The 21,336-nt window shown below is 53.1% G+C and overlaps 6 protein-coding genes across 6 annotated transcripts; 3 read left to right on the top strand and 3 right to left on the bottom strand.

Annotated features, from left to right (window-relative positions):
- Window positions 1–534: 534 nt before the first annotated feature.
- CORC01_07899 (uncharacterized protein) lies at window positions 535–2,599 on the bottom strand (the record flags this gene model as incomplete). The annotated part of the gene is made up of 7 exons (XM_022619534.1): window positions 535–866; window positions 919–1,668; window positions 1,703–1,966; window positions 2,022–2,135; window positions 2,249–2,369; window positions 2,428–2,513; window positions 2,572–2,599. The coding sequence occupies 7 exons, from the start codon at window positions 2,597–2,599 to the stop codon at window positions 535–537; spliced, it is 1,695 nt and encodes a 564-aa protein (XP_022473909.1).
- A 3,137-nt stretch (window positions 2,600–5,736) lies between these two features.
- CORC01_07898 (uncharacterized protein) lies at window positions 5,737–7,235 on the top strand (the record flags this gene model as incomplete). The annotated part of the gene is made up of 4 exons (XM_022619533.1): window positions 5,737–6,003; window positions 6,186–6,309; window positions 6,365–6,514; window positions 6,574–7,235. The coding sequence occupies 4 exons, from the start codon at window positions 5,737–5,739 to the stop codon at window positions 7,233–7,235; spliced, it is 1,203 nt and encodes a 400-aa protein (XP_022473908.1).
- Window positions 7,236–7,770: 535 nt separating this feature from the next.
- Window positions 7,771–12,225, top strand: CORC01_07897 (RhoGAP domain-containing protein; the record flags this gene model as incomplete). The annotated part of the gene is made up of 8 exons (XM_022619532.1): window positions 7,771–8,250; window positions 8,309–8,350; window positions 8,436–8,523; window positions 8,762–9,667; window positions 9,869–10,239; window positions 10,402–10,645; window positions 10,969–11,130; window positions 11,420–12,225. 8 exons carry the CDS (start codon window positions 7,771–7,773, stop codon window positions 12,223–12,225), a joined length of 3,099 nt encoding a protein of 1,032 aa, XP_022473907.1.
- A 254-nt stretch (window positions 12,226–12,479) lies between these two features.
- CORC01_07896 (uncharacterized protein) lies at window positions 12,480–13,136 on the bottom strand (the record flags this gene model as incomplete). The annotated part of the gene is made up of 1 exon (XM_022619531.1): window positions 12,480–13,136. The coding sequence occupies one exon, from the start codon at window positions 13,134–13,136 to the stop codon at window positions 12,480–12,482; it is 657 nt and encodes a 218-aa protein (XP_022473906.1).
- Window positions 13,137–13,256: 120 nt separating this feature from the next.
- On the bottom strand, window positions 13,257–13,913 carry CORC01_07895 (replication factor A protein 3; the record flags this gene model as incomplete). Its single annotated transcript, XM_022619530.1, has 3 exons — window positions 13,257–13,327; window positions 13,556–13,658; window positions 13,761–13,913. 3 exons carry the CDS (start codon window positions 13,911–13,913, stop codon window positions 13,257–13,259), a joined length of 327 nt encoding a protein of 108 aa, XP_022473905.1.
- Window positions 13,914–19,668: 5,755 nt separating this feature from the next.
- On the top strand, window positions 19,669–20,649 carry CORC01_07894 (bZIP transcription factor; the record flags this gene model as incomplete). Its single annotated transcript, XM_022619529.1, has 2 exons — window positions 19,669–20,470; window positions 20,525–20,649. 2 exons carry the CDS (start codon window positions 19,669–19,671, stop codon window positions 20,647–20,649), a joined length of 927 nt encoding a protein of 308 aa, XP_022473904.1.
- Window positions 20,650–21,336: the final 687 nt, after the last annotated feature.

Genomic DNA, 21,336 nt, shown 5'->3' with positions numbered 1-21,336 from the left:
TGCTAAGAGCAATCATGCCACAACATTCGCGTCACACCAATACGAGACGGGGAAGACAAGAAAGATATGGACGGTGAACTCCGTAAACTGAACTGGTCACATATTGTGAGTTGTCCCTTCGATCCTCTAAAGTATGATCCTAATTACAACCGGTAGCGGAGCCAATGGCACCAGAGAAAAGCTCATCAAGCCTGATGACAGGCCGAGTAATATGAGACACGGATGGCCCGACAAACGAGCCATGATGCTTGATACAAAGTAAAAGGTTCGGGTCTTCCTAGTAGGAGAAACTAGCCAACCCCTCTCTGACGGCGTAATCTCGCCAGTCGGGGTAAGCACGCCAAAATAAACGCTCCTTCAAGATGCTTCCACGCCGAAATATACACTCAACGTAACAACCGAATCTCATTCTGCATGACCAACGCCGAAACACCACCGACCGAAACCCCCAAGCCCATCGGTGCTGCTGTAGCACCCCGTAAGGGAAGTTGGAGAATAAATTAATGTTGCGAGATGCATTGGCCGAAATCGTCATTAACCCTCAATGTGAGACTTTGAGCCACTCTGGCCGAGCAGCTCAAGACACCGCTGCGCCAAGTTGACAACTTCGCCTTCATCGTCGTCTTCGAATTCGTTGTCTGGCTCGATTTGGCGGTTGGCGATCTCCTTGATCTGGTCGACAATGTCTTGTGCCTGACCAATCAACTGAATGAGATTTTTATCCTCGGACTCGAGCAGCTGTAGCAGGGTCCAGATTGCTATGTGCTGAAACGTAGCATCACCGCTCTGGAGGAATCTCGTCAGGTATCCGTGGATACCGCCGTTGGGCTCTTTCCAGTCTTGAACGAAAACCGCGTAGTCTCCAACTATCGAAGTTTTAGATGAGAGTTTAACCTAGGATGATTGAATTGAACGTACCTTTGGAAGAGAGATTGCCAAGCGCTGCAGCGCTGTTGCCCTGGACCTCGATGCTAGGCGAATGAGTGAGGGGAATAAGAACTTCGAAGACACCAAGGTTGAGAAGATGAGACTTGAGCTCATCGCTGAGAGCCAAGACTGCAATTGCGGCAGTCATCTCAGACTGAACCGTAACCGGCACGTCGAGCACAAGCTGCTTGCACTTTTGAACTGCGCCAGCATCAAGGACGAGAGCCTTGTTACGATCAGAGCTGGCAGCAAGGTTCCTAAGGGTCGAGATGGCGTGGCACTGAATTTCTTCGTTCTCGGTAGAGCCCAACAGGTCGACCAGGGGTTTCAGGAAACCAGCTTCAATAATGGGTGACTCGTTCAGGGGGTGAATCGAAATGTTCCGTATGCAAGCGACGGCGGAAAGAATTAGAGGTAGGTAGGAAGAGGACAGAAGTCGAAGCAATGGTGCAAGGCCGTTTGATCGCACAATATCGAGTTGGTACTTCTCGTCCGAGGCCAGGTTGCGGAGGGCGAGGGCTGCCTGGCATTGAACCTTGGGTGATGATGAATCCATGAGCGTGACCAGCGAAGAGACGAGTTTTGACTCCGTCTGAGCAAGTTTGCGTCGGTTGTTAGCATCGACCGCGATGTTACTGAGAGCCGTAGTACAGTAGTACTGGACGTCGACGTCGGCCGAGGAGAGAAGTTGGACAAGAACCGGAATCGCCCCGGCATTAACGAGTTGCTGGCGATTCTCGTCTATCACACGGGTTAGCTCGTGGTCAGTATCTACAAAATAAAGACGTCTTGCCTGAATGTGTCATGTTGAGCAAAGCTCCAGTTGCGTTCCTCTGAACTCGCATGTCCCTCGATTTTGCCAGCCTCGTCAGAGGGCCTAAGGCGCCAGAGCGAGCGATCTTTGCCTTGTTCTCCTCGTGTGTGGCCAAATTCGTGATGCATCCAACTGCATTGCACTGCACTTCAACATTCGGCGACAACATTTGTCTAATGAGTGGCGTGAGTCCACCAAGCTGGACGATCAAAACTTTGTTCTCGGCTGATGGATCGGGTCAGTATCTATCCTCCAACCTTCCCTGCGACGGCCAGCTTACTATTGACTGCTAGGTTCCCTAGTGCTGCGCTGGCGGCGCGCTGAACCTCAATATCGGGGCTTTGCAAGAGGAAAAGGATCGGTTCAAGGGTATCACGGTCGACCTCGCGAACATCTACGGCAGCTTGTCAGCATATCTAGGCGATGTGGACCGGGGTCGTCATATGCTAAGTCGCAAAGGGCATCCTCGATGTGATTCTGCAAGCGACTAGAACGCCGGGAACAAACCTCGCTCCGTGATTTCGGCAAAAGTGAGGCTTGCGCTTCGTTGCAAATCAATATTTTCGGAGAAGACGAGGGTGCTAAGAGCTCGAAGGGGTTCGCCTGAGAAGAAGTCCGTTTCACCCCGCTGAAACAATGTCAGTATGAAAAGTCGACTAGATAAATCACAGCGAAGATACGCGTACATTTTCAAGGTACTGGAGAAGGTCGGCAACGGCTTCTCTTTCGCTATCGGCGAGAACTGGCTCATAAAGCCCATCGCGGGCTCTCCCTAAACGGTCACCATTAGCTTAGGCAATCCAGTCGACATGGTGACGGAAAGCTAGTACCTCCGCAGCATGAATGGCAGGCTCCCATGGCCGAGCTGGGCTACAAGGGCCAACGTCGATGGTATCGATACTCGATGTCGTGGTGGTGGTCCAGAAAGCTGGGCTTGTTTGTTTGGACGGGGCTTCTCTTCACAACACAAACGTTTTGGCCACCCAACGACCAGAGGGATGCGGAATGTGCGGTGACTCTGACGACTCGATAGCCGTGTCGATTTGACGATGAAGCCAACCGAAGAGGCAATCTTGATGGAAGTCGATGGCCAGCGGATTGCGATGCTCGTTACTGCCCGGTGGGAGGGGCCCGAAGGTCGGTCGGTTGATGGGCGATAGAGTCGGTCAAGTGAGGGATTGGGAAGAAAGCGACGGCTGCTCCAGTTGTCTCGCGGAGCATTGACCCAGGATCAGGTTGCAGCAACCCGCAGTAGCAGCAATCGGACCAGCAGCACTGGGCCTTTCTGAGGCTACCTTAGTGGGGACGGGAACGACAAGAGGCAAGGTACCCAAGTACCTTGGCAAAAGTACTGGCAGTCACCAAGCAACGAGCAAATGGAAAGCAGCGCTGCCTTGCTCGGAAAGCGTCAGACAGCACAGCACAAAACAGCGGTGCAGTGCCAGCACCAGCTCCAGTATTCGTACAGCGAAGCAAGGCCCATGGAACCCAGTTCCAGTGTGGGACTGGTGACCTTGGACCTGCCATTTAACTCGTTTCGGTCTAGAGGCTCTTGAGGGACCCAGAGCAAGAGGTACGTATCGAGTGTACCTGCAGCGTCGTCCGGCTTTTAATCGTGATATGAGTGGACGGTTGTTTGTCCCCGACGAGACGTGGAAAAAGAGACCGACCCCACCCGCCGCCTCACTCTTCGAAGTTCGCACCGCTGCAGTCCTCCTCCTCCTCCTCCTACATTATATTCTCGTCCCTCGGGCGGACCTGCCGCGGGAGACTCCAACCCCAGAGCCTCGAGCTTGATCGGGCGGTAAGGGCACGGACCATTCTGCTCCCTTTCCACTACTTCCTTCCAGTCATGCCCTTATGTGTGGGGACTCAATAGGCGCCTTCCATGAAGAGAGGAGCTTGTCAAGCTTGTGCTGTGCACCCGCCGTGCCGCCCCATCTTGCATCGACATTCTTTCCTTTCATCCAGATGGGAGAGTCTGCGGTGTGTGGCGGCTACCTAGCCCACCCAGGGTGACAGCATTCCTTGACCTACGCTAGCGACGCGGTGGCTTGAATTTGACATGACTCTATCTTTCTGCACCATCGCAATGCGTGACAGGCTTCCATAGGCTTCTCATGGAGGGCTGTGATGAAGACTATTTCCAACCTTCACCTACCATCAGCCCAAGTACACTTTGCACCTGAGGCAGATGGTGACATCGCTCTTATCTCGGAACGCATGCCTCCCTGAGGTCGCATTGAAATGTAACACGAGAAGTTTACGTTGCTCCACGATACACACTACCTTACGATTGCCCTTTCGGTGGTTCCGCCAGTGCCATCTACTTACCAGTACCTTATGTACGGACACTATGCGAGACTAACGTAAAGCTTCAGATGAGCACAGCACCCCAAGTCAGTAGGTCCTCGTCATACATCAGCCATCGCCGAAGATAGCTTACCTGATTGCCGTGACTTTCCTTCCAACCGGCGATATGGAGCCAAGATCATCGTGACCGGAAATCCAGGGTTCAGTCACACGCGATTATGGCTTTGATGCTACGTCTGGTGGTTATCCGTACCAAGTCCACCCGGGTTGAGACCTTCTCACTAGCAGCTGTCACAAACGTGATGCTTTGGCGATGCAAGACCAAAAGAGACGAAATACAAGTAGTTCGTTCTCATGCGGTCTGTATGAAGTAAGACTCATGCGCGAACGGGAAGGCTGTCGCGTAGGTGAAGTGAAGGTAGTTTTTTTTTTTTTTTTTTTTTTTTCTCAGAAAATGTCTCGGGCGTGCATGCTTCGTCACGCCCTATCGAAGATTTATGATGTGTCTCTCGAGCTTGAGACGAAGCCAGACAGCATGTCTCGAGCAAGGCGAGTATCGGACAATGATGGTCGAGGGGATTATCGTTCGGCTTCCCTGTTGGAAGATAGTCTACAGTGTTGAACGAATCTGCTGAACCGGTCTCCTATCCCTGTGAGATTGTAGTCACCGCAACTCGCGTGAGTGCGATTATTGAATGACTATTTTGGCTAAGTAGCATCTTAACGACAAGTCCTTCATCAGCCGGCTGCTTCGTTTTCCCATCATCTTTGGCCGGTTGCCGTCAGCTGAGCACGTATCAGTCTGTCGTGCACTTCACCGTACCTCTTGGCCTGCCTGTGGACTTGTTTCCATTATATTGACCAAGCATGGGAGCTTCATGCGGAAGGAATGTGTTATCGCAAACGACGAAAAATTCGTCATCACACATTCGCTTGCCTCCATCATCATCACAAGGAGCTGACGCCGCTGCGCAGGTTGAGCGGCAGCACTAAGCACTAGCTATGAGTATGGCGGCGCTATCACACGCCAGGTTTTGCTTGGATTCAAAGTCACAGCACCATGAATCAGACGGTCGACGCCCCCAACTACTTTAATCGGGTAGGTTTGCCCAAGTTCAACCCATCAGAAATCCAGCCGGTCTGAGGTAACTTGCCGTGCCTTATCCTTATCTACCTTATCTTACCAAGAGGTAAGGCACCTAGGTAAGGTAAGGTAACTAAGGTAAGGTAGCACTGGGTAGGTACCTGATGAATATCCGATACCTACAGTATAGGTAGAAACAGAGATACGGTCAGAGAGAGGGCAAGGCAGATATACCTAGTTACAGTGGGTACTTTTCCTCACAGACGACACAAGAGGGACGGGACAGCTGAGATAAATGTTATTTGCCATGTACTTGTACTGCCGGTGCCATCAGTGCCACTACCTACTACATACTACCTACCTTGCCTCTGACTTAATCTCGTTGCTTCCTGATGCAAGTTGGGAGGGGAAAAGAACGGCGCAAGGGAAAATCACCAAGGCGTCCAGTCCAGCCCGACCCATTCTCCAAACCACGAATTCCACCCTTCCGTTTTTTCCTTCCCACCTATTGTCTCTGCCTCCCGTTGCCCGTCTCCCGCCGTTCCTCCCACACGTCCAGAGGGGCCACGCGCGCCATTAGCCCTCGCACGACGAAGCAATGGACGACCCCTCATCCTCGGCTTCGAAGGACAATGCCGGTCCTGGTTCCATGCCCACGTCGCATCCAGGTCAACAACAGCCTAGCGGTAATGGTCCACTACAACCGCCCGTAGTCGCTACCGCTGCGTCCATCGCGAGACCACATGGTCACGAGCTTCCCTTCGTCACGCCCTCATCATACCTTCGCCCAAGACCACCCTCGGTCGCTCGCAAAATGCCAGAGAAACCGCTTAGCCCGCTCGACAAGGACCAGATTCAAGGCCTGGTAAGCTACCTGTGCCCCTTGCCCCTCCCTCGGTCATCTTGCGCACCGCCAGCTTCTGTGCCTGTGCCCAGGTGCGCCCCAAGATGCGATCGCATGCGGGGTTGTGCTTCTGCTTCGAGGCCGTCGCGAGTGGGCATATTTGTACTGCAACGAATCGTCACTAACTTTCCCCGTCTTTATAGAGGGCGATTCGCGATTTCCTCAAGGTCCGAACCAGCTACGATGTCCTTCCACTCTCCTTCCGCCTAATTGTCCTCGACAACGATCTCCTGATCAAGAAGAGTCTCAATATCCTCATTCAAAACGGTACGAGTCATGTCGCCTCGTCGTAACGAGCTGTCTAATCTGACCACCGTCCTAGCCATCGTGTCGGCGCCGCTATGGGATTCGCACAATTCCAGATTCGCCGGCCTTCTGACGGCGACAGATTTCATCAACGTGATTCAATATTACTGTCAATTCCCTGACGAGATGCATAAGCTAGAACAGTTCCGGCTCAGCAGCTTGCGAGGTCAATGACACTCCCATCGTCGTCCAGGCCTTTTGGTCGCATACTAAGAGGTTTGACAGATATTGAAAAGGCCATCGGGGCCTCTCCACTCGAGACTGTGTCCGTCAACCCCATGAGACCACTCTACGAGGCCTGCCGCCGCATGCTCAAGACCCGCGCGCGCCGAATCCCTCTCGTGGACCTTGACGACGAGACCGGGCGCGAGATGGTTGTGAGCGTCATTACGCAGTACAGAATTCTCAAATTCATCGCCGTCAACAACGAGCACAACACCGTCTTACTCAAGAAGTCCCTCAGGGAGATCGGATTGGGCACATACAACAACCTTGCTACAGCGCAGATGCACGATTCTGTCCTCAATGTAGTCGATCTGATGGTCAAGCAAAACATATCGTGCGTCCCGATTGTTGATAAGTACAACCGTCTCCTGAACGTTTTCGAAGCCGTCGACATCATTCCGTGCATTAAGGGCGGCGTTTATGAAGAGCTATCATCTAGCATCGGAGAGGCACTAGTGAAGCGTCCCGATGACTCGCCAGGCATCTACACTTGCAGTCCCGAGGACAGACTAGACTCGATCTTCGACACCGTCCGTAAGTCCAGAGTACATCGCCTGATAGTAGTGGACGATGATAACCGACTTGCGGGTGTTATCTCCCTGTCCGACATTCTCAAGTATGTGCTTCTGCACGGCGAAGAGGACGACGTCTTGGGACGATGACGGTGGAGTAAAAACGGAATTGCATAGAACCAAGAGCGACGGATCCTCGCTGGAATGACTTGGGAACCGGTAGACTTGGTAATGAGCATGTGCTAGGCGTAAAGAGGCGTAACTGGAAGGAATACCAGACGGTGCCCATGTTTCATCATTTTTCTTTCTCTTCATTATAGACGATCGGGAGGCTCGCGGAGAAGTTGGCAACCTGGATGCATTACGAAATGAGAACATGCCCCCCAAATTAATGCTGTCCAATGCCGTGTGCCACTCTGCCTCTCGAGAGGTTGCAAAATACCGAGCAATTGCCATGTGAAGGGTTTCCAAGCACGTACTTACCTTACTTGACGAACACCGAGATCATCGCTGGGAAGCCCTGCAGGAGCAATAGACATCCTACAAGGTAAGATACTGAAGCAAGTGCTCTTTACTCGGGATGACATCGAACAGTTCACCAACAGCCCGCCCGGCCACGCTGGGCAGGCACGGTATCCTTCACATGAGCACTAGCTAACCAGAATCAAGCGCCATTGGTGTTCCAATGTTTCCCATCGCCCCGCGTGTCGCCATTATTCGACACCCGACATTCGATATTCTCCTCCTCAAACTCAAACAGTACCAGCGGCCCCAGTGTTCCCGACTGTCGACTTTTGGCCAAAGATTCCATTTCTTTTTCGTGATGCAGCCTTACGATAATGACCCATCTCTATCATCGGCGGTGTCTCGAGACCTCGAAACCGGCACCCTCGAAAGCCAAACCATCAGCACTGCACCGACCAGTACTGCCGCCCCTCAGTTACCCATAGTGGCCTCCATACCATCATCAAGGGTCAATCTTCAACCGCTAGCCAGTTCGAACACTCTTCCTGCTTTGATCGTTGGAGAAGGTCGACGGAGCAGGGCTCTCCCGAGCAGCGCGACATGGGCGTCTTCTGTGGGGGATTTGGCCATGTTGTCAGACACGGACGAGATCCAGGACCGTCGAAGATTCGTGCAGGAGTATAACCGATTGGCCAAGAGGGTATAACAGCTCCCATTCTTGAGAAAGCTTTCAAGGTTTTGCTGACATGTATCGGCAGCACGGGATTCGAGCACTTGCGGTGGATGAATTCGAGGGAGGAGTAAGTGTCACCTTTTGCGAGGCACAAATCATTACTCATAGGTTTAGCGACATGCACTGCCAGCCGTTATGACTGAGAAACGAAGGTGGTGGTCCCGAGTACTCCGTTCAACGTCATCGGGACATTCGCCTACTTCGCGAGGATCACCCCACGCAGTCCGTCACAAGCGAAGCGTCAGTGATATTGCCCTGCACTTAGTTCATTCTCGCAAACCTGAGCTTAAAGCACTTGATCTCCAGACTATGGTTCGACTGAGCGGGAAGAGCCTTTTCCATCTCCCTGCCGACTATGCCCCCAGCTCACTAGTTGTGCCAACTTGCTTCCGGGCTACTGCTCAATACTTGGCCCAGTACGGTATGCAACAATAATCAACACACACGTCAAAGCTTTTTCTGATAAGTTGCTTTACAGGGCCTGTTACACGCGGTGTCTTCCGCATTCCCGGTTCGCTGCGTGTTGTCAATGCAATTTTTGACTACTACTGCTATGAAAAACCCGGAGAGGAAATTACAAGTACCATACGCTGTCCTACTCTACCATCACATATCAACGCTGGCGCGCAAGACGTAGCTTCGGCTTTCAAGAAACTACTGTCCGTACTTCCGGGCGGTATCCTCGGCTCTCTCCCGCTTTTTGACGCGTTAGTCGCGATTCACAGTCAGCTTCGTGGAGAGCCGGAACTCAGCAGGACGAAAGAGACGAAGCTTCGTGCTAGGCTCATTGCCATGGCTATTGGAACAATCAAGTCTCACTTCCGTCGAGAGCTGATATGCGCTGTAATTGGCCTCCTATCCCTCATTGGACGAGCTGCCGAGACAGCGGCCCGTGAGGATGAACAGGGCCGGCCACTTCCAACGTCAGATTTGATGGGATACGCAGCTTTGGGAATCGTTTTTGGCCCCCTCCTCGTCGGCGACTTGCTTGACTCCTACGCAATGAAGCTTGCAAATCCTTCTTCAGGTCTATTGCTTTTTCCTCTCACTCCGCCGCGACTGAAAATGGAACGGCAACGTAAGGACACCGCACAGAACGACAAAGGTCCCATGTCTGTCGACAAAATTCATGTGGCGAACGACATCACCGAAATGCTCATCTCAAATTGGAGAGAAGTAGTGCGGAATATGAAAAGCTTATCGAGTTTCCGGGAGTCAAATGAAGATCTGGAGAGCACGAGCCGGCGGAGGTTCCTTCGTTCATCAAACTCTGACTCTCTCGCCGTTGGATTGCCTAGAGGCTGGAAGAGCAAGCACTCTTCGCCGCGGTCTTCGACCAGTCGGCAGAGGTCACAATCACCCACCACTCCCACACCAGCATCAAGTAAGCAGAGGTGCATCCGTTGTATCAGGACGGTAAAAGGCTGACACACACTTGCAGAGGCCTTAGGTCTGACATTGTCGAAAACCACTGGCAATCTGGACGAGTCACTTCACGTTAAAAGATTGCGGCCGAAAATTACGCATGCGCAATTCTCAAACAGATTATCTTTGCGCCAGTCCCTCAATCCACTGTCCCCAACAGCGGAGGAAAGTATGGCAGATGATAGAAGCCTTAGGGAGAGCAAGCTGGCGTCAGACATGAAAGATGCTTCACTGCGCACCCAGGCATTAGAGAAGGGTTCGCCGGTTAGGTCCAAGAATACACCACAACCATCATGCTCAAACGCCATCAAATCCCACAAGACTCCTCAAGAAGGTCTGATCCGTTCATCCGGGGACATCGAAAAGGATCAGACGTCGGTTGAAATGGACCGCAGACTGGGGAGCCGTCGTGCTCAGCGTTCAATCGAGAGCCCCCGTGTATCAGATGAAGTGATGCCCGGAAGGAACTCATCGAAGGCATCTTCTAAACCGTTACCGGGGTACACGAGATCTGAGAAACGCGTCTGGCCCGTACATAAAAATGTAATCAACCCAGGAAACGATTCCTTGAAGGTTTCGGAGAACTCCAAGCCAAAGACAAGCGGGATGGTTTCCTCAGCACTTCGTCGAATTGTTAGGAGTAACCCAAGTCGAACTGCGAGTTCAGAAAGCCCAACACCTAAAACTCCCAAGTCAAGGCATACATCGCCGGACGCTATGAGCCCATATACGCCCACTCCATCCAACAATGTCTTCATCACAGGACCGACGTCAGAGCATGTGCCATATGTAGAAACCGGCGGTCGTGAGATTGACAGCGGCGCAAGGTGTACTGGGAGCATTCTTGACGAGTCTCTTTTGGCCGGAGCGAATCACAGAAGCAACAGCTTCGATGGTAGCCGGTTAGGTGGCAAGAAACCAGACGAAGATATCCCAAGTTCGAACCCACCTTCTCCAAGTCCACGGCAAATTACAAAATTAAATGCCAGATCTGGAAGCAATGGGTCCATTAATATCACCCCAAAACAGTTGATGGACAAAAGCGATTCACAGGCTCAACCCCGATTTACCGTGAAAGTTTTGCCAGAGGCGCTATAGGAAAGGCTGCCATCGACGGATCTTTTTGACGATAATCATTCTCGTTCGGCCGGTACTAGAGGTCCGAAGGGCCATGCACATAAGTTCGGTCCTCAGCAGACCGCTCTGAACGATGGTATTTCTCAGGATCACTTTAAGCCCCGAGAACCGCCAACACTTCAGTCAACTCTTTCAAGGCCGCAGAGCGTAGCATCCATGGCAGGGGATATTGCACAACGCTCCCGAGCATCAAGTTTGAGACCTGTCATGACGCCGGCGCGCCCTTCTGGTGGGAGCTTTGGCAGTTCAACGCCATCACATGGATCTGTCTCGAAACCAGTCGGAGTGCGAGCCATGGCGGCCATGTTTGAAATTGCATCCCAGGAGTCGCCTTATGTGTCTTCTCCTACAACGTCTCGTCACTCTCGGCAGAGTGAGACAGTATTCGGTCCGTCCCGGTCGAAGCAAGATACCTTATCGCTTAAGACGCCAAAGACAAAGACTTCGGCAGCGAGTCTTGGAAATGGAAACACAGATCCAAACTGCGGGCTTCCGGTTGCAAGTTTTCAACCGATAAGCCATCATTTGCGGTCTATCACTGATAGCACCGGCTCGCTGACTGTTTCTCAAGCAGTTGATGCTCACGGAGGTGCCTTGCACCTCGGCAGGCCATCTCTGTCACAACTTCGGCGGACGCCAGATACCTCGAGGCATGAGAAGTCTCTTCCAAACATAACTGCTCGGGACGATGACAGGAATTTGCCTAATCTTGGGACAATGACAAAGCCCGCCCAGCAGCCTCCTATCGCACAGCATGTCATATTTTCCCGTCCCCCATCCACACTATCAGTGCTTCAACCGAGTGAGGATGTCGTTCCAGTACGAGCAGGAAGCCCAGGCAACAACTCCATGCTTCATGCACAAATTCGCAATCTTCGGAGGCAGCTAGATGTTAAAAATGAGGAGAGCGCGTTTCTTAGGCGTCAACTTGAGACCAGAGATAATTTAGACATTGGAACACTCAGTGAACAGCTACGAGTGGCAAAACGAGAGTGTGCCATGTGGAAATCCCGTGCCGAAGCCGCAGAGAAGCGAGTGTCGGTTCTCGAACACTTCACGCGGAGACTGAAGGGTATCAAAGGAGGAGATGCGCAGAACGACACTGACGGAACATTGCAAAGCGAGGGAGAGAGCACCGAGACGGTGGCTACAGAAGATGGAGAAATTGTGGCGGAGAGAATCAGAAGGGCGATGAGGGGCATGGATGGAACGAGAAGCAGCGATGGCCGGGCTGCGGCTTGGTGGAACGACAACAGGCACGGTAGTGGCGCCCGACATTCGGGAGGCCTTGGTGGACATCATTGGCCGAAAATAACAGAGGAAGCATTGCTTCAGGTTTGGGAGGCGGCACAAGAGCTGCTATTGGACGACGGAAATTGAATATTGACGCGGGAGGTTGTCAGGCCGGCTGTGTCAGGATATGGGCGTTGGGAAGTCTCCAGTATGCGCTGGGGCTTTTTTTGTAGAGATTAAAGTAGTCTGTGTATCGATATGGTCTTACATATCCTACACCGACGAGTCAATAAAGGTGCTGTCATGAAGTTGTTGTATTTATGATATGCAAAGGGGGTTGACTGTAAAGCACGCCCCTGATTGAGCATTACCGCGGAGCCCAAAAGTAGCACAACGGGATACTAAGCACTCTCATCCCCTGGGCCACGGCGGATTCTCCACCGGCCTGCATCATCCATGCGCATGGCAACGGTGCCGACCATCATACGTCCGATACCGTCCAGAACAGCACCCAGCAGTTCCGAGTCGTCGATAACCTCCTTGTCCTCCACTTCTAGCTCCTTTGGTCTCGACCTTTGCCGCCGAGGCCTGCGTTGTTCAACATCTCGTTCTTCTTTTCTAGCTTTGATGGTACTCTCGGAGCCCTCGGAAGAACCCTCAATCTGTGGATGCCTAGAGGTAGAGGAAGAGGTAGAGGTAGACGTGGCAAAGCTTGGTCGCGAGGGTATATCGGGTGATGGCGGTGTGGGAGGTAAAGCTACTGTTTGCGAAGGGCCATGGGGGATATTTGTTCTCTTATCCTGATTCACGGCCGAAGATTGCCGATGGCCTCGATCGCGCTGCTGTGGGGGATGTTGGGATGCCTGGGTAGTGAAAGCATGGCGTTTATGGGTCTGTGGTGACGGCGGATGAGTTAACGGGATGAGGGGCGTTGATTGATGCCGCGTCAAATCCGGGGAGGGCGGGTCTGGCGTGGGTGGGATATATTGCGGTGTTTGACGTTGGGTGGGTGATGGTGTCTGCTGCTGCCGTCGGTACGGCTGAGTGGGGTTCGCCATTGTGGTAGTCGTCGTCGCCGGCCGGGTCACGGAAGCTCGAGGCGGGGTGTGAGCGGGTTGACTGGGTGCGGGGATGGTGACTTGGTTGCGCCCGTACACGCGCCCGGACGGCTGGTGCCGTCAATTGTCAAAGACGAAGAGGTGCTTGTAGTGATGGGTTGCCTCTACCACTGCCGCGGCGAGCTGGTAGTCTGGACTGTTGTTAGCGGTGTGCTTGGCGGGTTGGTCATCATGCACGATGCTGCTAGGGGTTGCGAGAGGTGTTGTTGAGCGTGATCTGGGAGAGTGGACTTCCAAGAAGATGATGTGTCAAGGGTACAATCATCGGTCTCAACCGACTTCTTCAGTCCCGTCACAGAATGCCGTTTGACCTGATTGAAGATAGGAATTCCAGAAAGATGCCTAGAAGTGGTACTTACCGACACCGGCTCCCAGATCGCGGGAGGTAAGGACTTTGATTGATAGATCTGGGTTGACCTTGCCAATGATCTGAGCACCACTGCCATTGGTGAGGTGGACATCCTATCAAGGGTTAGGTTTCTGTCTACCCAAGGTGCCTTGGGTAGCGGAGTCGCTCGAGCAAGGCCATGAAACCTCACTGGAAAGCTCCCAGGAAAGACATACGCGATTGAGAATAGCAGTGACATTGCCATCCGCATCAAGAACGGCAGATTCGCCGCGCAGCTGCAGAACCTTGCCGATGAGCATGACGTTCCGGCCGACGTAGTTGTCGAGGTACTGCGCCGTGATGCGCGGGGTGGAGGTCGCTTCGGCCATGGTTTGTGTATGTCGGTGTTCTTGGTCCAATGTGCTGGCTGGGCAAGAATCTGAGATGATCCCAAAAAGGCTACGATGCTGACAGGCAGGCGGCGGATGCACCGATTGGATTGGGCGCGGATCGGTTGGTTGAGGTCTTTGGGATGGATCTGGTCTTGGTTGAGGGGCAGACGCGCTTCAAGACACCCTCGCCCAGCACTTGTCGCGGTGTCAGGTGACCTGTCAGGTGGTCTGTTCTTCCAGACCTTACCCGATCCGGCTTATAAGATCTGCGCTGGTCCCTGAACCGTTCGAAAAGATCTTCAAAAACGTTATATGAACGGTGTCCCATCTTCATAACCGTCTCAGTCACTATCTCCCCCTCACAGGGGAAGATAGAATGTCATTCCTTGGCGAACCATGACGTGGCCCAGGACAATTGACTTTTGACAGCCTGAAATTCTCACGGTGTCTGTACCCAATCGGACATTTCACTATTGGTTTGAAAGACTGTATCGAGTCCACCCACCGGACGGATGCGTGGTGAGCGAGTCACCAAAGTGGTTCCTGTGGATCTCATCCTACCACACAAGAGTTTTCTCAGGACGGCTTCCTTGCATCTATATGATGTCATATGAGCCCTATTGCCTGTTTTCATCCTGAAAGAGTTTGCAGGGCTCTGGCCGATCCTCGAGCATCCCGTGATGGAGAAAGGCTTCGTGTTGATGGCCGGCAGCGGTTCCTCTCCTACGAGTTACCCTACTTCCAGGGCAGATAAGACATCTTGGATGGTTCCGTCGTGTTGAATCTCGTTACCGAAAGGAAGTCGACTTTAGAACATTGCTGGCTTACTGGTATCGATCTCGTTTTGCGCCTGCTCCGTTGTTGCTCGGCATGTTTCAATGTCGCCCTCTGACGACATTGCTCGTTTATATTTGACTTCACAGACGCATGAAGGGTCCTCCAGGGTAACCACCCAATCATATCAATTCCTTGCACACAAAAATGACGGCCCTCTGCCGCTCGACATTTTATTTCTAAGCCCCCAACACGTGTCGAGGTCCATCGTGGGTTGAGACGTCAATCTCTTTCCATATTAGGAGCTATCGGTCTCGGCGGTGCACGGCAGACTGGGAAGAAACTTGGAATCCCGACGGCGACAGACAGGCAATCGAAACGCGACGACTCGTCCGGGACCGAACCAAGGCGGGACATGAGTCGGCGATGGTGACGCCGTAATCACTCCATCCTAATATTGGCTGTGCGCGAAATGAGTAACAACCTTCCGTGTTGTTTACCATGCCGCGACCAAAGATTAGCCCACTTCACATCCAACAAGCCAGAAATGGCAGCGAATCGAGTTGTTTGTATCACCTCTCGTTCTTCGGATTAGGTTCCTGGCAGACGGCGGCTGATAGAAAAGACTGAAAAGGGCGGGTGACAGCGACGACAACACAAAATCAGGGGTCCTTTGGCGGCAGCACATAGTTGCAGGGAGGGGCCAGTGAAGCCAAGGCACCTGACCGGGGTTGGGCAGACGATCTTGTTCGAAAACAGGGTATTGCTGGAAACTTAGACATACTTTCTACGCGAACCGCTGTTTTGTTTTCTTGCACGACGGTGGTTAGCCCAAGGTTCGGTGTGCTGTAACAACGTAGTTCTGAAAGGATTCTTGGCAATTTCTCCTTTCGAGTTTCGATGGAAGCCGTGGTCTCCCGAAAATTCTGCAATGGCCGCGGAAAGAGAAGTCTCCGCCGGCAGCAGGAGACATTCGGACATGGCGGGAATAGTGGGTGACATGAGGCTTGGAGTTGCCGTTTTTTCTCGAGCGGAGATGATGTTGTCACGGATTGCAACACGGCTTGCCAGGCAAAGCTACTTACCAGGGCCCATCACGCATTTGTCGGCGATCTAGTATCGTGATATCCGGTCCTGACGGCCCAGACTATCGGTTGATATCGATCTGGAAGATGTCGTCAGCCTGGGGCGCGTCGTTCAACCCCCGAAACTTTTGGGTCTCTTAGTCTGAGCGTCCCCTACTCCTATTAGTGTGCAGCTCTGGCTCCGCCGGGTACGCCGGTCGCTTCTTGGAATACTGGAGTTTTCCCAAGATGGGACCAAGGCGGGACAAGTTGAGCCGGAAAGAAGAGAAGATCAAAAGCGACAAAGGCGCAAGTAGATAATAGTTCCAGGGAGGGAAAGCACCCCGAGTGCTTAGCTGGCTCCCTCATTGTTTCTTGTTGCTGAGATGCTGGCAGTGTCCAAGATGGGCAAGCTCATACCTAGCTGTTCTCTGTTCAGAGGTTGGCTTGACTGTTTTTGGCAACACTCTGGATGGGGCGTCCCTCACTTTCCCCACCCAATGTATCAAGATACCACGGTACCAAGCGTTCCCGCGCTTCCCCCCTGTTTTCCTGCCCTGCCTGCGCCTGCCAGCCATGGCACCCGGCGTGCCGACGCAGACAGCAGACAAGCAGGGCCCTGGGCAGGCAGGAAGCTAACGACGGCGGGGCCGCCATGATTAGGTGCCCGTGGAAGGAAGCTCGACCCGGCGCCCGGACCTTCCACCGAGGACGCATCCCATTGGCTCCCGGGCAGCGTCAATGTCGCATCCATCTACGCTGATGCTCCTGCTCCTGCTCCTGCTCCCGCTCCTGCTCCCAGACTTTCACACCCACTCACTCCCGCGCTGTTCCAGTCGCTCTCTGGCCTGTGCTCTACCAGCCTTTGGTCCCTGGCCGGCTTAGGTTGGCTTCTTCAGCGTCGTCAGGTAACGACGAATGCTGAGCAAAAATCTCGTCTGGAATCTGTCGCTGAATGTGCCTCTTCTGTGGTTGCCCAACGCAACTAGCCCGAACCCTGGGCACAGACGCACCATTCGATGCATTCTCTCATGCCCCGGTCATCCGCCGAGTGCCCTGAGAAGCAACGGCACCATGTAGGCAGTTCGGAGCCGTGGGTCCATCTCGGTCACCGGTGTGTTGTGCGGAAAGGTGAGGAGAGACTGGAGGATATCTGTACAGAGGACTGGACGCAATGACGAAGGGTAAGGTAGGTGGTAATCAGCGACCAGAGTCCAAACAAAAAATAACGGAGTTTTTCATCCGAACAAGCAGGGACTTGGTCGCAGCTTTCCAACTTCTGCCAACAATTAGCCCCCAAGGCAACGGCCCCATGGCGAACCTTGGAAGGGGGAGGGGGGAGGGGAAGGGACGGCAGGGCAGGGCAGGTACCTTGTGACTTTGGTGGAGGTGCCCTTCTCGCCAGTCCTTGACATCCAGTTGTGCCGTGCAGCGGCTACCTTACTTCCTGCGCAGCGATGTGCGTGCCCACGTAAGGGACCTATTACTGCGTCGAGAGGTCCGGTGTGTCTGACGACGGAGCGTTGGATGAAGCTTAGACGGGACGTCTGGCTACCTTAGCTCGTCCAGTAGTAATTGCAACAACATCCAGCTCTGCAACACAGCTATGGCACCGTCTGAGAGGCAAATATGCTTAGCGTACTCTGTAAAGCCATACCTTACTTACCCCGCCATCTCGTGTTGCGCAGCCAAGGTCAGCAAGCGGAATTGTTGTATACCCAGCCAAGGCAAGGGAGATTAGTGAATGACGGCGCGCCCAGCTCATAAATAGAATGGTTTTAATGGTGGTGCTGGCGCTGGCGTTGATGTTGGTGCTGCATGTGTACTTCCACCATCGCGCTGTCTCTGACAGATAAGGTGCCTGTGTGTTAGCTGTTTTGTTTGAGCTGGTCCAATGTGATTGCTTCTGCCGAGGGAGCACCTCAGTCTTAGGTAGATGCACCATCTCGCCTTTCTAGCTACCTTCTCTGAGCTAAAATAGCGTGAGGTGGTTCCAGCCCGAGCCAAGGGGAAAAGCTACCTTTCCTAGTCGGAGAAATGCTGTTGAGGAAAGCAGAAACGTGGTATTCGAACGAGGCAATGCAATTGTCGAAGCTCCTTCCCGCCCGCCCGCGTGTGGTATGCCGCATGCCATTGAAATTCCCACCCCGTTTCTGTTCACTCAACTTCCGCCGACGACGACTTCCCTTCCCCCCTCTCAAGCTCCAACCTGCCCACCGTGAGCCTCACTGATTCCACATCTTTTGTCAATCCCGCTCCATCTGGATCCCACCACGGCGCCTCTCGGTCGCAGCTTGCGACCTTTCGGCATCATTCTGATCAATTGCCGGAGCGTACTCCGTTGTTGTCGACCTCTGCCGATCTGCCCGCAGCATACAACACAATCTCAAGCATCTCCATCATCTATCCTCTTCGACACCGTGAGAGCTCTCGCCCGGCCCTGCTTCCGTCGTCCATTGCTTGGCAACTCCTGACCCATCCCTGACCTCCCGCCGACATCTTCCTTGTGTGACTGCGACTCCGACGGCTCCATCAATCTGCAAGCATTACCAGTGCCCACACCACCCACCACCTGAGCATCCTTGCCTGGCTGATGGCAAGACGTTGCCGCGCCTTCACCTCACCGCAACCGGCACCACGACGTTAGACTGCCATGACATTGTTCTTTCTCGCGAACCTCGACGAAATACTTCAAGCCCAGACTTCTGACTGATCAATCTCCAATTTGCCTGGCTGCAACACTTTGGCTTCTTCGCGGAACCATCGCAGGTACCTTACGCTCCGAATACTAGCAGTCGTCCTTCGCCTTGTTGGAAGGGCGCCCCGCTGAGATTTGGCCTACCGTTTTCTGTCAAGAAACGTTCGGTCGTTGGCCTGCCTCGACCGTATCGCTCGTCATATCGTCCGGCTCGGCAGCTTTCCAGATCGTCGACAGTGTCATTTCCCACTGACGCACGATCAGCTGCCCCAATCATTAGTGGTACGCAGATTTCAAACCTTCATTGAGAACCCCGCAGTACTTTCATATCGGCGATATATCGCAACCTCCCTTCACCAGCTCTTCCCGTCCTTGCCGTTTGCGCCTAGTCTTCCTATGTAACGTACGCCTCCGCGCCCGGTTGCCTCATCCCAGAACCTTTTTCGAGCCAGTGTGTGGAACTGGTTTCCTGCGTGTGGGAGAGTGCGACTACCCACGGTGCCCCGTTTGCCAGCAGCCCCTCCATTTCTACGCATCTATCGAGGTATTCTCAGTTGCTCTTGATAATGCCTGTCTGTCTACCGGCTCCACCGAGCCGCCCACTCCCATCCGCATCATCGACCTGTCGCAATCCTGAATCCATCATTCTCTCATACTACCTCTTCTTAGTCCTGCTTGCTCTTTCTTTGATACTGATAAACGAAATACTGACCAATGGGCATTGTAGCTTGCCTTCTTGCCTTTTCCATTCCGACGAGGATCAAATTCGCGTTCTGAACAGCGGCGACGTTCTCATATTGATACCCGCCCCAAGTCCTTGAGTCCTCGCCGCGCATCCAACTTCCGGTTTTGTCCATCGCCGAGTACACGCAGGCGTCGAGATCAGCCCGATATTCTTGCAGCAATCTTTATCGTGTGTTTTTCTCGATTTCCCACCTCCCCGACCGCAGCCTTTGCTTTTTGCCTTGCTCTTTCTCGTTTCTGGGGACATCCTTATCGCTCTGGTCACCGTAGCGTAGCCAGCAAGCAAGCCCAGCCTTTGTGCCACGCGCAAACCACTTGGTAGTCTATACGCATTGGGTAGGTCAGCGCACGACACAACGTTCATTGTCCTACCCTGGATCAGGCAACGCTCCCCCGCCGCCGATACACCCCCTTTCAGCAGATTTTGAAATCGACGCCTTTTCCAGACCTGGCGAGGTCCATAGCCTGGACGATGAATACCCCTCCGAGCTTCTTCAATGATGCGGTTGATATTGCAACACCGACTAACAATGACTTCCCCAGCGATCAACCCCGAACACTACAGGTAGATTCACTCGACTTTGCCCGGCCAGAAGACAGCGACGGACCAGACAATATGGAACACCATCCTTCCGTTTATATGCCTGTACCGGGCGGATGGGATCCACTGGTCACTGGTATGCCCTCGTTCTACAGTCACCATGGCCAAGCGCAGTACGATACGAAACGGGAAGACGAAGACAGGCCGGCAATACTGAATATACCTTCGGCTTCGACATTTCAGTCGAGTGTGCGAGCCGACTCCAATAACTCGATGCAATCTTACGCATCAAAATCTTGTAGGACGGCCGACGCTTTGGATACCAGTCCACCCAGAAAGAAGGGAAGGAAGGGTAAAGCTCCTGCGCAGACCGACCAGGACCCAAAAAGAGACAAATTCCTTGAACGAAACAGGGTCGCCGCAAGTAAATGTCGGCAGAAGAAAAAGGAATGGGTCTCGGACTTGCAGGAAACCAAACAGGGCCTGGAAAACCAGCATGCACAATTACAGATGGAGTACAACGGATTGGTTGATGAAGTTACGCGAATGAAGAATGAACTCATGTCGCATGCAAACTGCAACGACCCGAACATCAATTTGTGGCTCGACAACGAGGCCCGCCGATTTGTTCAGGTGAGCGCAGAGCGCGTCAAGAAGCAAAGTCTGGATGCCAGCCGCATGATTGGCAACAGGCCACTCGGCACGAGGGGAGGTTACAGACCGTCAATTGACAGTAAGGAAATCCACGATCCCTAGACACAATATTGGAGATGTTGACCGATGCCAGGCCAAATGTCTTTAATCTCCCCAGCTCGCTCAGAGCGTGCTATGACGAGCCTGTCTTCGAGATCTGGTAGTGATGCTGATATCAACTACGACCATATGCCGGACAGCGCCTTTGAACAGGCGTAGCGCGCTCTGGCGGGGGACGATCCAGTCTAAAGGGCAAAGCGCTGAGGTTTGAGAAGCGAAGCCTTCCTGGTTGCCAAATGGTTTAGAAGCACTTACTGTCTTGAGTGGGGCTTCTATATTCGGAGTTAGGGCGGGTTTGGGGACATAGGCCTGCTATGAGCAATGACTTGAGAGGATAATGACAAGAAGGGACCAGACGGAAGATCTGAGCCGCCAGCGAAAGGACCGGAGCTGGAAATGAGACCTGATACCCTGGAGTACATTTGGGTTGTATGTACATCTTTTGAGGTGAAGCATTCCACAGGCCGGACTAGCAAAAGGGGATTCGAATAGACACAGGATGATGATATTCACAAAGAAGAAAATAGGCTCAATGCCATTTGGGCAGATGACATAGCCTTACTGGAAGTGCAAGGCTCTGACGTGCAACCTGATAGCTCGGTGGAGGTGGGACGGCGGCTTCTAATGTGGTGCCTCGTGGCAGGGCGGCCTCGGGTCGTTGTCTGAGTTGGGTGTATGGGACAGCGAACTCTTGGTTGAGCAAGTTCGACTTGATACATCCGACTGTCTGCAACGTGTCAGTGAGAATCTTGAGAGGGTTCCGGTTTGGTCCAAGTAGGTCGGTGTGTGGAGGACACCATCTGCTGCGTTAACGGGACCCTTGGTGGGTGTATCGTGAGTGAGCCG

Source organism: Colletotrichum orchidophilum (genome assembly GCF_001831195.1).
Source record: "Colletotrichum orchidophilum strain IMI 309357 chromosome Unknown Scaffold_65.1, whole genome shotgun sequence".
NCBI lineage: Eukaryota > Fungi > Ascomycota > Sordariomycetes > Glomerellales > Glomerellaceae > Colletotrichum > Colletotrichum orchidophilum.
This window is presented reverse-complemented; position numbering and strand designations above follow the sequence as displayed.